At 42.2% G+C, this 12,366-nt stretch overlaps 1 protein-coding gene across 4 annotated transcripts in view; it reads right to left on the reverse strand.

Annotated features, from left to right (window-relative positions):
* Positions 1 to 12,366, reverse strand: part of LOC105252077 (homeobox protein homothorax) — a 376,959-nt gene that overhangs the window by 263,820 nt on the left and 100,773 nt on the right. For all 4 annotated transcript variants that reach the window (XM_025413054.1, XM_011259291.2, XM_025413053.1 and 1 more), the window contains exon 7: positions 4,029 to 4,158. In XM_025413054.1, the coding sequence (XP_025268839.1) occupies positions 4,029 to 4,158 (130 nt within the window). The remainder of the gene's footprint in view (positions 1 to 4,028; positions 4,159 to 12,366) is intronic.

Genomic DNA, 12,366 nt, shown 5'->3' on the forward strand with positions numbered 1-12,366 from the left:
TTCGTTTGCGAAGAATACAAAGTGCGGGATATCGCGCGCGGGATGTATTAAATTTTACGAGATCGCCGCGTGTACGCCAGGTATGTTTACCTCGTAAGTAGCGCACGCGGCGCATAGTTCCTCGCGAGGCCGTATATCGCGATCGGTCAGCCAGGTTGAGATAGAATCTTTTATAACCACCGCGAGAAGGTAAACGAGTTTATGTCCGCGAGCGATTGCGACACGATATGTTAATGCCCGAGCCGTGCTCTTCCCACGTGTCAGCGCGCCGCGTTTCCAACCATCCTGGAAAACATTCCCCGGCCTGACACACGTGACGTCTCCATCGAAGCTTTCGATGAAAGTCTCGCTGGACGATGGATGGACGACACAAGTGTCGCGAAGCGTCGATGAACGTTTAAAAAGCGAGTGTCAAACGTATATCGCTCGTACACCTTGATTTTTATTGTATACGTGACGCGGTCTGATCTCCGGAATAGATACGGTAAATGTGCCTTCTCTTTCTCCTCTCTTCACCCTCCATCCAGCGATATTCAACGTAGAAGCTTATAGATCGAACTCATAAACTTTTTCCAGGCTGATTCCGAGTATTTCCGAGACTGATTCAGGAATCTTATCGATTCCGCTATAGCTTCGTCGAAATAAATGCCACTGGCGGGCAATTTCCCGTACGAGGGAGAAGGAGTTTGGAGGGAAAATGTTCGTCCAAACAGCACGAGAAACCACCACGGAGTTTAGGTCGTTTAACGAGTGATGGAATACAAATTAGGTCCGTCGAGGATGTTGTCGTCGGTCTATCGAAGCGAAGGAGGCGACCGAAAAACGGACGTCCACGATGATATCTCGCGGTAAACAAGCTGGCACGTTAATGAGGGCCCATGATGAGAGGGAAAGGACCGTGGATAGACAGAAAAGGAGAGCGAACCGAGCAAATACCTCGACGTATGGTGACAACCCCGGATACGTCGATAGCATCTCGACATTAAGTATGAGTAACTCGGGTTGTGAGTACATACAAGTAAGGTTGTGCAAGTCTACATGCGTCAATACTGTCGGAGTGAGGCAACCTAATCGACTTATGCGATCGTTTATATAATAAAAAAATAATAATAACAAATCGCTTATAAATATAGTCACAAAATTTTACTTGTAAATGAATATCCCATTAATGCTTTCATTTAGTACTTATAACAATTGATTTCAATTTTTGTTTGCCTATAAAAAATACGCAATTTTTATGGAACTTTATAAATAATATTGATTTTTCAACTATTTGCCTTTATTTTAGTTAAACAGTATTAAGTTTGCATTAATATATAATGATCCTAGTGTTTAAATAACACTACTGTTGGGGAAAAATGCGATAATTTAATTAAATTCGATAAATTGAAAAAACAATAGCATTGTTTTATTCATCGAGAGATAAATCGATTCGTCAGGTTGTTCAGCGACATTTCGGAGCACCTTTACCGCGACGCGAAGCGACGATGTAAGTAATTAATCGCTCGTTAATGCATTCGCTTCTCGAAGCTCGCGGACGTGCTTTCGCGTTTAATGACGTACGCACGTTCATGCGACGTTATTCGCGATCGGAAAAAGATACGCGACGAAATACGACATTATACGACATTATAGATTGCATTGCAAATTTCCCGAGATTTTTCAGAATCTAATTAAGAACCACACGCGTGCACACACGTCGCGATATCGAGGACGGAAGTGTCATGTCGCGCGCGAGAGATAATTCAATAATAATAATTCTAGTAATAGATAATTATAAATGTTACCGACTCTCTTATCACACGAATATAATTTATGTCGACAGGCACCTTTAATCGTTTATGCGCAATTAACACCACTTTATATTCCTCACTTCCGCGCGTAATTCTCGATTTGTGTTTTTTTATAAGAACAATCTGCATCTCCGAGAAATGTGTCGGGCGTCTCGATTCAAGTAGCCTGATCGGATCGTAAGAAAACAAGGCGATACGCGTATCTCATCTTGGACGTGGACGTTCGTTAAACGCGTTCGCTCGGTGAAAGTGCCGAGCGCGGATTATCATGTTTCTGTCGCGCTGCGCAGGAGAGCTATCAATTTTTTTTTCCTTCTCTCTCGACGATCTCGCGTGCGTCAACGGCTATACTTTCTATAGCAGCCACGTGCGAAACTCCCGAGTTCTACGCTCTTTCACGACAGATCCCGCGCGCGCGAAGATTGATATCTGGTCACGAACTAGCTGTAGCTCGTGCGCGAGACACACGCACGCTCAATTCGCGATTATTAAATCTGAAGATGACTTAACAATGTGGGATGTACGCTGGGTACGTGGAAACGAGAAAAGTTTTGCCTTCGAAAGACTTCCCGACGTGGAAAGCCGATGGTACGCGCGTGTCGCGCAATATTATCCGTTTGCCTTGTAATTTTCGTGCGAATTTGTAATTAAACGTTGAGAAAAGTTCGTAAATAACATCGGCACGCGACATTTCCATTAGACGATATCATTACTTGGGAACGAGAGTCGGCCCCGATATACAATTTGCAGCTAGCAGAAAGATTGTGTCCTATATTTAACATACTTCTTCTTTACATCTTCTTTTCAACTAGCGATGTTCGAAACGTATATGATCACACGTTTCGAATCTCAGCTTGCTTTTAAAGACACTAATTTCTATTCAACCCACTTATATTTACGTACCCATTACCGGTGCGCGATCGAAACGAGCAATTAGGCCATTCACCTTAGATTAGAGCCGCGAACTTGTACGTCTAAGCGATTGAGGAAATTAAAACGACTGCAAGAAACTCGCGCGAGATCCTTGACAACGTTTTTCCGTGACAAATACAGATCCGTATCTTCTCACGAAAGCGGCCGTTGCACGCTCCATTTGCATCGTCGGATATTACAACAATGAGGGGATGCAACGGCTGCTTCTTAACTTGAGCATTACCATGAGCGAGAGCCACCATTCATTATTCTCTCCTAGTCCCGCTTCTCTCTCTTTCTCTCCGATTATCGGTGGTCGTTTCTTTCTCTCGCTTGGTCGTCGTGTTTATGATTGTTATTGATCAACTGTTTTGTTCCTCACCCGCGTGTACATATATATGTGCGTGCACGCTTGGCCGAAATGGCACGCCACGCGGCGCTATAATGTTGGCACGACAGAACGAGTATAGAGACGGCGGACCTTAATGAATCTTTATGGGATGATGTCGTGAACTTGTATATCCTCCGATAACTGACTGAACTCGGTCGAGCCACTGGCAAGACTTATTCGTCGCTATCGAACTTGTCGTTCGATATTGTCAACGGATATACATTCTCGTTATTGCGCGCTCCAACAGTCTAATAAATCGCGAAAAGTATATAGAAAAATATATTTCTCATCTGATTACATTGGAAATAAATATAACGAACGAGAAGCCATCTACATAAATATGTGTCATCAAAATAATGATCTCGTATCGCGTCTATATCGCTTTGAAAAAAAAAACATGAATTTTTCGAAGCAATGAAATTAGAGACACGATGAATTATTCTTTGCTATATTTTCTGTGACTACGCCAATGCGACCGACTGCTCATTAGCCTCGACGGTGGCGTTGCCGCGAGTTTGATGGTGTAGACGACCGTGTTCGTAAAATTTGAAGGGCGTGTAAAAGGACCGTGGGGTCCCGGCTGGCCGCGCGCGTCTTGATTGTCATCAACTCGTTGCTCGTCGCGTGATATTGTCATTAGCCCGCCTCAACCATCGTCACCCGCGCGAGTCGTGCTTGGATGTAAAAGAGACCTACTTTAGGCCCCACGGATCGATTCGCCACGACCGATCGATCCGAAAATTCTTTGTAGCTTGTCATCTACACGCGCCTGTATTTGATCCAACGTAACTTTCAGATTTGCCATTAAATGGTTACAGATAAAATACTGCGTTCCCCGTTTAAAAACTGTGCAATTTAAATAATGCGAAGCAAAATTGTATTTTCATAATATTATTCTTTGCAGTTTTCACTGATATATAACGTAGACTTACCGGGGTCCGATGAATCCAGACTGGCTGGCGCTTGCTGGCTGAGGGGTCCGGGTGTACCGCCACTTCCGGGACTACGCGCATCGTCGTTAGCACCCGCGCCAGGGTACGAAAGCGACGAAGAAGGTGGCCTCTGTAACGTAAAAAGAAATCATGAATTAATTTTGTTAATGGTTTCTCTTTATTTTCATAAAAATATTTTTCATATAAAAAATATTTTTCATATAAAAAAAAATTCTCTTTGCTGATATTAATATTATATGAATATTGATGATACATCATATATTGATGATATATCATATATTGTGGTTGTCAAGTGTAAAAATTAAAAAATTCGTAGTAGTCTTACAATCCAGCACTGCTTATCGTGAGATCATATCATGTGTCTATATGTATTATTTTCGCCTTTAATAGTCTTCTTTCGTGCAAGTAAAAAGGTTTCCGGCTTGTGAAGCGCGTGTTACGCCAACGTGCGTTAGGAATTTTTTCGAGCGTTTCACGCTGGATACGCACGTGCATACACGATGTCTTTGGATATTCTTTCAATCACTACAGGTACAATTGAGGACCACGTTCGAGAAAAACAATCAATTTGATTGATAGTTTACTTGAATTAATTATGAAACGGAGAACCAAAGTATTAATAGCCATACAATATACTATTTTGGTATACGCTCAGGAAAAAGAAATAATTTATTTCATATAATCTCAATCAAATATGTAACACATTTACTATTTAAATTGATGTTTACATACGATCTCAAACGATCTCTGATATTAATGAATGCTCCAAAATAGTGTATCGTAAAATAGAACGTGATTAATCAATGATTAATTTTAATTATTCTTTTCATTCAAACCTTCTGACTCTTAAAAGAAATTTTTGCATTTTCTAACAGACATCCCGTATACAAGATCCATCGATGACCGCGCGTCGAGCTGTTTTCGATCTCGATTAAAGACGGAGCACACGTATCTCACGAAAATGCTGCCGGCATACTTAAATGATTCGAGATAGCCCAGCGGGACGCGCACGACTTACGAATCAACGAGTTTGCTGGGAGCGCGCGACGAATGTCTACCGTAAAATATTCCATCGTTTATTCCGCAGGTGTAGCCGTGTGATAATGATGTTCGTATAGAATCCTCATCGCCGTAGGAGGATAGAAACGAGACGAATCCGCGGTAATGTACAGTGGCGTCCATAAATACGTGGTTAGTTTCGCAAAGAAATGGCTGATGAGAGTGAAAAGAAGGAGAAAATATTCTAAATTATTATAGTATTGTCTCTGCGTACATCGTCGGAATTTTCCATCTGAAACGCGAGGAAAAAAATGTCCGCGAGTTCAGTAAACTTTCTTCTCCTGCCATGAAATACTTGATGGTATACGAACAACAAATCGTAGATCAATCTAAGGCAATTTGCCGATCCTCATTCACGTGCTTCAAAGTGTTATTACAGCCACGAGATGGAAGGCGTAAGAGGATATTCATTGAATGATTCCTCATAACGATCGTACGATGAACGGACTGGCTGATCTTTAGGGTCATTGGCTTTATTTTTCGAGCATCGAATTTTTTCTGACCATGCGCGACGCGTTCTTCGAAAAATAGCCATTTGTTCGAAAGCAACTTTTCGTATTTTTTATCGAAACTGTCGTGAAAAAAATCGCATTTGCACGTGCCAGTTTATTGATCCCGTCGCGGGTCGAAGGGTAAGAATTTGAAGCGAGCGAATCTCTCAATATCACGAAGCGAAATATCTGGATATATCACGTCTGGCCAGGCAACAATGAGTGACAGCTACTCCCACATGCTGTCATAGGCGTCATCTTGGCGATAATGTACCGACTCCCTCTCTCGATTGCCTGCTCTCGTATCTCGCCTGAAATCGTTACACGGTCAACTCTAGATCTCCGCGGAGACATGTCACGTGAATTTACTGCTTTGTACGAACCATCATGGACAAACATTCAACAACATTTAGAAACGATAAGTAAACAATCACGTTAAACAATTATAATTGCATATTGTCACTTGTCGGAACAAATAAAAAACCAAGAAAACGTTTTTGCTTTTTACTGTTGGATGTACTTTTTAAATATCTTTTCTTTATCATCTTTTAAAAAGAAAAATATTTATAAAACTTCAAAAGAGAGAGAATTATCATTTCAACTTAGAAAGTTACTAAATTAAAAGCTAAATTTAGAAAAAAGACGTCTCGAAATTTTTTCTTATCGGGAAATCTCAAGCAGAAGCACAACAAGGCACAGGTAAAATCAAAAGTCTTGACTCTGATTTGACTAATCGCTCACGATCCTTGAATGACTATTTGTTCAGGGACTGCAGGGCTTATAGATTGCACGAGCAAGTAAATACACGAGAGTGGTAACGAACGACTAAGGGGGACATTAATAATGCATCGGTCGTCGCCGGTCCGCTTCCTATTGGCACCCAACGTAAAACGAGGGATCATGGTCGACTACGCGGATGATCTTTAGATCGTAAATAAATTTATTATCGCAATAATTGGCCGGACGACATTATTTCAATGAGATTCTCTCGAAAAATTCGACTGTGTCCAATTCTTGCATAGTTCTTAATGCGCTGCAGCAATTTTTAAACAATTCTTTTTTGCGACGCGACACATTCTCAAATTTTATTTTATCTTAGAATCCTGGAATGATTATTTTAACTCAATTTTAACGATAATTATTAAGGGATTTCATGAATACGCTCATCAAGTCGCCCTCATCCTTTCGATAGCTTTCAATCGTTCGATAAAAACAGTCGCAGGGATTTACGTCGCATATGAATGTGGTTCACGGTGTACCTCTAAAACTGACGTCACTTCCTACTAAAGACTGAATCGCCGTTTTTTAAGTGGCCAGTAGGGTCCACGGTGACTCGTGTCGATGCAATGATAAACGGGTTAACGGGTCGACGTGCTACGCGCTCTCGTTTCACGTTGTTGCCTCTCGCTCGCACGTCCATCCCGCCGTCCGTCTCTGTCTGTATATGCCAGTCCGTCTACTATGGGCACTCTTAAAGTGTAATTCGACAAACCGGATGTCTGGCCTGCCCCTTAAATAAATCAGTTGCCCGCATCTCATATTCCACCCCCGCTCGTCCATTCCGTACGTTCCCTTCTCGTCGGGTAAGAACGTCTTTTCTAGACCCTGAGAATACGTCCTCGAGAGGAAGCAATAGTCATCGAGAAACCCTTCGGACGAACGATTTGCGACTTCTATATGGGCGAAGGACGAAAACTCGATTTCTCGAAGAGCGACAACGTTAGATAATATCGATTTGCGCCTTGACTTCCGGCATAGTTAAAGCCATCGTTACGTTACGAAATGTCTCGTAGAATGCGTAATATTTTATAAGGACCGCCGTGTGCAAGTGTAAGCGATTGGAATCGGGAATCGCTTTTAATATCCGCCATAAAGCACTGTCGACGCGCGTTTACTGTTGTCATCTTGGCGAACCATAAATTACGATCGCTCATCGAAACGGCATACACAGATGCGACGCGTGTATCGCGCGCGTATTAGATGATCTAGAGCATGAATCGCATTTCGGAGCGGAATCGCGCGAGATCGCGAAGATGCGCAATTTAATCTCGCGAATCGCGCTTTAAAATAATCGTACGCATGTATTAATTGGCCGCGGTGTAATGCCATATAATTATGTAATTAGAGGCCGGGGCATTAGTCTCGCTGACTGGTTTACGGGCGAGATACGTAAATCTCTGCAATTAATTTATTGGTGCTCAAGAACGCTCGAGAGGAGGCTAAGAGAACAAGACATAAACGAGGCGAATAGATGCGATAAAGACGGAGAAAACTAACGGGTCGAAGAGAGATCGACAGAATGACTGAGATAGAGACGGATAGATTATGGAGGCAAGGCAGCACATTGTGTAAGCATGCCCATCGACTGGACCCAGATCTAAAGTCTCTGACTTCTTAATCGTCCCACAGAGCGGAGTGAGAACGGGCAGAAACGAATGCGAGAGAGAACGGGTGAAAAGGAGACGGAGCGATAGACTCCGAAGAAAGAGAAAGAGAGGAGGCTCCTAGTCTGTTCGTGTAGTCTTGAATTTCTCGGCGATACTGGCGGGCGTATAGGGATCATAAATTACGATTTATTGCAGTGGCAGCGCCTCCGCTCGGCGGATTATCTTACCGTTATGTCAGCACGCTACAATTATATTTACATTTCCTTCGTAATGGAATATCATCGCAGTCATCCAGCCACGAACTAAACGAGACGTGTCCGAGATGGATTCTCAAGGTAACTGGGTTATTTGCCTCGAAGGGATATAGCGTCGACTTAGAGCGCTTTTAAAATATCCATAAAGAGAAAATCGGAAAATTGTTCAAATCACAAAATTCTTGTGATAACCTTTATCATTTTCATCTTAGAAATAGAGTAAAATATCTTTACTACACCGAATAAAATATCTCGTGTATTCGAATCGTTTTGATTAGGAAGGATATTTTCCCTCCATCAATCAAATTCGAGTTAAAGTGCTATATAATGATAACGGATTTATAGAGTAAAGGAGCACAAAAAACGTGTGGTAGGTGGGATTTTAGAGGCCCGCCTAACAATAGCCACAAGATTCGAGAGATTAAATAACCACGAGCTCAAATTTTAACAAGATGTACCACCTGACTGAGGAATGATTTTAAAACGCTCATATAAACGAAACAAATTTATGACGACTGTGAGATAGAAGAAAGAACGGGATGGGGCAGCAGCCTGTTTTGGAGCTTCGGCCAGCGTCCGTTTCCTTTCACGGAATGAATGCACGAGTGAGCGATACTTTAAGGAAGACGACCGGTCAGTCATAAATATGGAATTTGGGTATTTGGCGCGTTGTGTCAATAAAACCAAGCCCAGATTCGTGCTGTTGCTTTTACGACTCCTACTGCATCCATCGCTTTTGCTATTGGCGCGTGTTATCGGAAACGTATTCGCAAAAACGAGTTTCGATTCCAGATATCAAAACTAGACTCCTGTACACCGTAAAATTCGAGATATTTGCGATATCGATTTTTTATCAAATATTTAGTATTATTTCTAAACGGTAAAAACACATTATGCTTCTTCCTTATCGCAACGGACTTAAACCTAGTAGAAAAAATACACTTATATTGTAATGTATACGAAATGATATATATGGTAATGTATAGATGTATAATATGTATAACTTTAATTATACTAATTTTTTGCATATAATTAGATTTAATTTCTACTTTATATACAATTAAAATTGTATAATTAACGTCTTGTACGCGTAATCTCTTTAGGAGAATAATTTCAGCATCGTGAAGAAAAGAAGGAGCGCGCGATGAATTCAGTTCGGGAACAGGAACTGTACGTCTACGGGAACAACCGAGTTTAGGTCAGAAAGACGCGAGAGGGGAAGGGATATTTAAGAGGCAAAAGGTCCAGCGAGAAGGAAGGGCCTGTACTCGACCAGCTGATGGATCTAATCAACATTCCTCCCTAATCACGACATAGTCCCTTCTCTCTCTCAAGGTACTCCCTGTACCTCCTCCTCTCTTCACGTAAGAGCCTCTCGACTTCCCGGCTCTGTATATACAGTGCCTGCCTTTCGTTCTTTCACATGCTTACCATCTCGCTTGCCCTCGTCTACCATTCTCTCGGACTTGATGGAGATTTGCAGATGCGTCCACCTCTCTCGTTTCGCCGCCGCCGCGGTCATTTTAATTTAACCGCCGTATAAATTAGACTCCCAAATGATCGTCTATCTCAAAAAACCGCCGCGACTATGAAAAACCGGCAGCGCGCCGTAGGTGATCCGCGCTGACGAACAACCTCCTTCGAATCCTCGAGATTTAAAACGCGGTAATATGAAATATTGGACGAGAAATTCGTCGAGGATGATCCGTTACATTTTTCGGAAATTAATCCGAGAATACGCGTCTCTTATTCTCCCTTTCAAAATTTTACGTCATTTTATACAATTAATAAAATTTATTTAAATTAAAGTAATAAAATAGAAACACACATTGTGTTTATGTAAAATTGCATTGTGCACATTTCTATGAAATAGATCACATAAGATTATTCAACGCTAAGCTAAATAATTTTCGTAAGAATTTCTTATTCATGCCAACGTCATATTAATATTCGATTCAATGTCATTTAGAGATCAAATTAATTATGCAAAATGTTGAAAGCGTTAAATATCCAGACTGATTCGCATAATTATCAGACGGACTAGCCGCAAGATTGCATTTTGCATCTCTTATATATTGCGTTGTATTAGAAGACACATCTGTTTGTACGACGATATAATATTGTAAAAAAAAGGCGGACAAGGGAAGACAAAAAGGTAAGATAATTTTCTCGCATTCTACGCGATATCTCGAGACAGACGTCGCCGAAGGCGGCAGGATTTTAATTCCCATGCGCCGTCGATCTTGCCACTTGGGGTTGAATGTCGCTGAAGGATGGTCCATGGTTTGCGGGTGCCGGCGATAACGGCAACGCAAGCGGCAACAACACGGTCGAAACCGGCAGCAACGGTCGGCGGGTGGGTACTATCGAACCCGCTTCATATCTAGCGGCACGGTGGCGGCGTTCCTCGGCTAATTGGTTTCCCATGTTGCCTCCGCTCCCTCGGGATAAGACTGGCCTCGCTAGCCTTGCTCCTCCCTTCTTCTCTTCCGCTCCATCTCTCGCTGTTTCTTATGCCTCTTTTCTTCCCGATCTCTCGTACACGTTAGTGACGTACGTCCGTTCTTCTCACCGATATTCGGAGCCAGCGCAAACTCGACCGCCATATACGATACTGTATTAATGTGACGTTATCTTATCCCAAACATTCACTTCCAATTTTCTAAATATAAAATTACGTTTTTCGACCAGCAGGTTTTGCCGAGATACGACGCTAATTGGGAATCGGCGAGATGAGTTTGCATTTCGAATGGTTAAAGTTCAAGGTCAAGGGTAGAGCGACCACAACGAGAGCGATTTTAATAAGTTCGAGAGCAAATTTGCACGCACACGCACTTGGAGGGTAGCGCGTGCGTGTAGGATAAGCGAGCGGGGCGAAAGCGACGCTAACGATTGCCGAGAGGCAGCATCTTATCGTGAACTGCAATCGCATTAAGTGCAGACAGTGACACCCAGCCTCGACCGTGTGTATGTATACGTTCATTAGCGCGAAAAATAATCGAGGATTCGCGAGCATCGCGCGCAAAAGAAACGAGAGACATTAATGTTCCTTGACCGGCGAGAACCTTCCCCGTCAAACTTATTATTTTGCTTAATTGACTTTTGTAATGAACTTGTTCCATATTAAATAAAAATTAATCTAATCGCAAGTTTGTTTGATAAAATATACAACGATCAGAAAATTTTTGATTTTATATCGATAGTATAATACTTTCAAGAAAAATGTCAGGATTCTTCATTTTGAAATCTACATTGTATAAAGATGCAAACCATCAACTATTCGTGAGAACCACTGTTCATGGGAGAGAGAGAGAGATGAACCGGACGGACGAAGCCTTGATAGCGGCCACTCTGCCCACATATGTTAACGCGTTCGCACAGGCATCGCGTGACACACACTACAGCACGCATACGGCACGCACATGAACGAGGAAGGGACGTATTGACAGCGACGATACTCGACCTGAAACTCACCGAAACGTTTCACCGTGGAGACGTTTCGAGTCGACAGTAACGTTAGTCGGGATCACGAATATGACGTGTAACACATTTAATCGTGTACAAGTGACTGTCGCAAATGTATGCAAATAATAGAAAAAAATTAATCTGAAAGAAAATAAGCCAGGTAATATATTTTTTCCCTTTCGAGAATTTAAAATTCTTCATCTTCGAAGAACGGGACAAACATCCAACATGGATGACGCATAATCCAAGCTAATACTGGCCGTTTTGGACAATGCGGATTTCGTAAATTCAATTCAAAGACGCGAAAGACGAATTGAAAAATCCGCGACACGCGTATGGATACGATTGCTACTCCCGCATCGCGAGCAACGTCAAGAGATTGTGCGTCTCCCTTTCTCGGAGCATGGACATCCATAAAAACATACCCACAAAATGCCTACATATTTAATCGCGTTCTGTGCGACGCAAATTCTTGCGAAAGCTTAGCTCCATCCGGATGGTCCGTCGAAGAAAAACGTGAAAGGAAAACACGCGCAATCCACGTATGTGCGTCCCACGTGTGTTGAAAAATAGAAGAAACCGCGAAGATATCGCCAGCAAATTCAAACGATATCATTCTCGACAGACGTAATGTAAAATGCGAATCGAAGGCAAGCGCGTG

This window comes from Camponotus floridanus, unplaced genomic scaffold, assembly GCF_003227725.1.
Source record: "Camponotus floridanus strain SB8 unplaced genomic scaffold, Cflo_v7.5 scaffold6, whole genome shotgun sequence".
NCBI classification, from domain to species: domain Eukaryota; kingdom Metazoa; phylum Arthropoda; class Insecta; order Hymenoptera; family Formicidae; genus Camponotus; species Camponotus floridanus.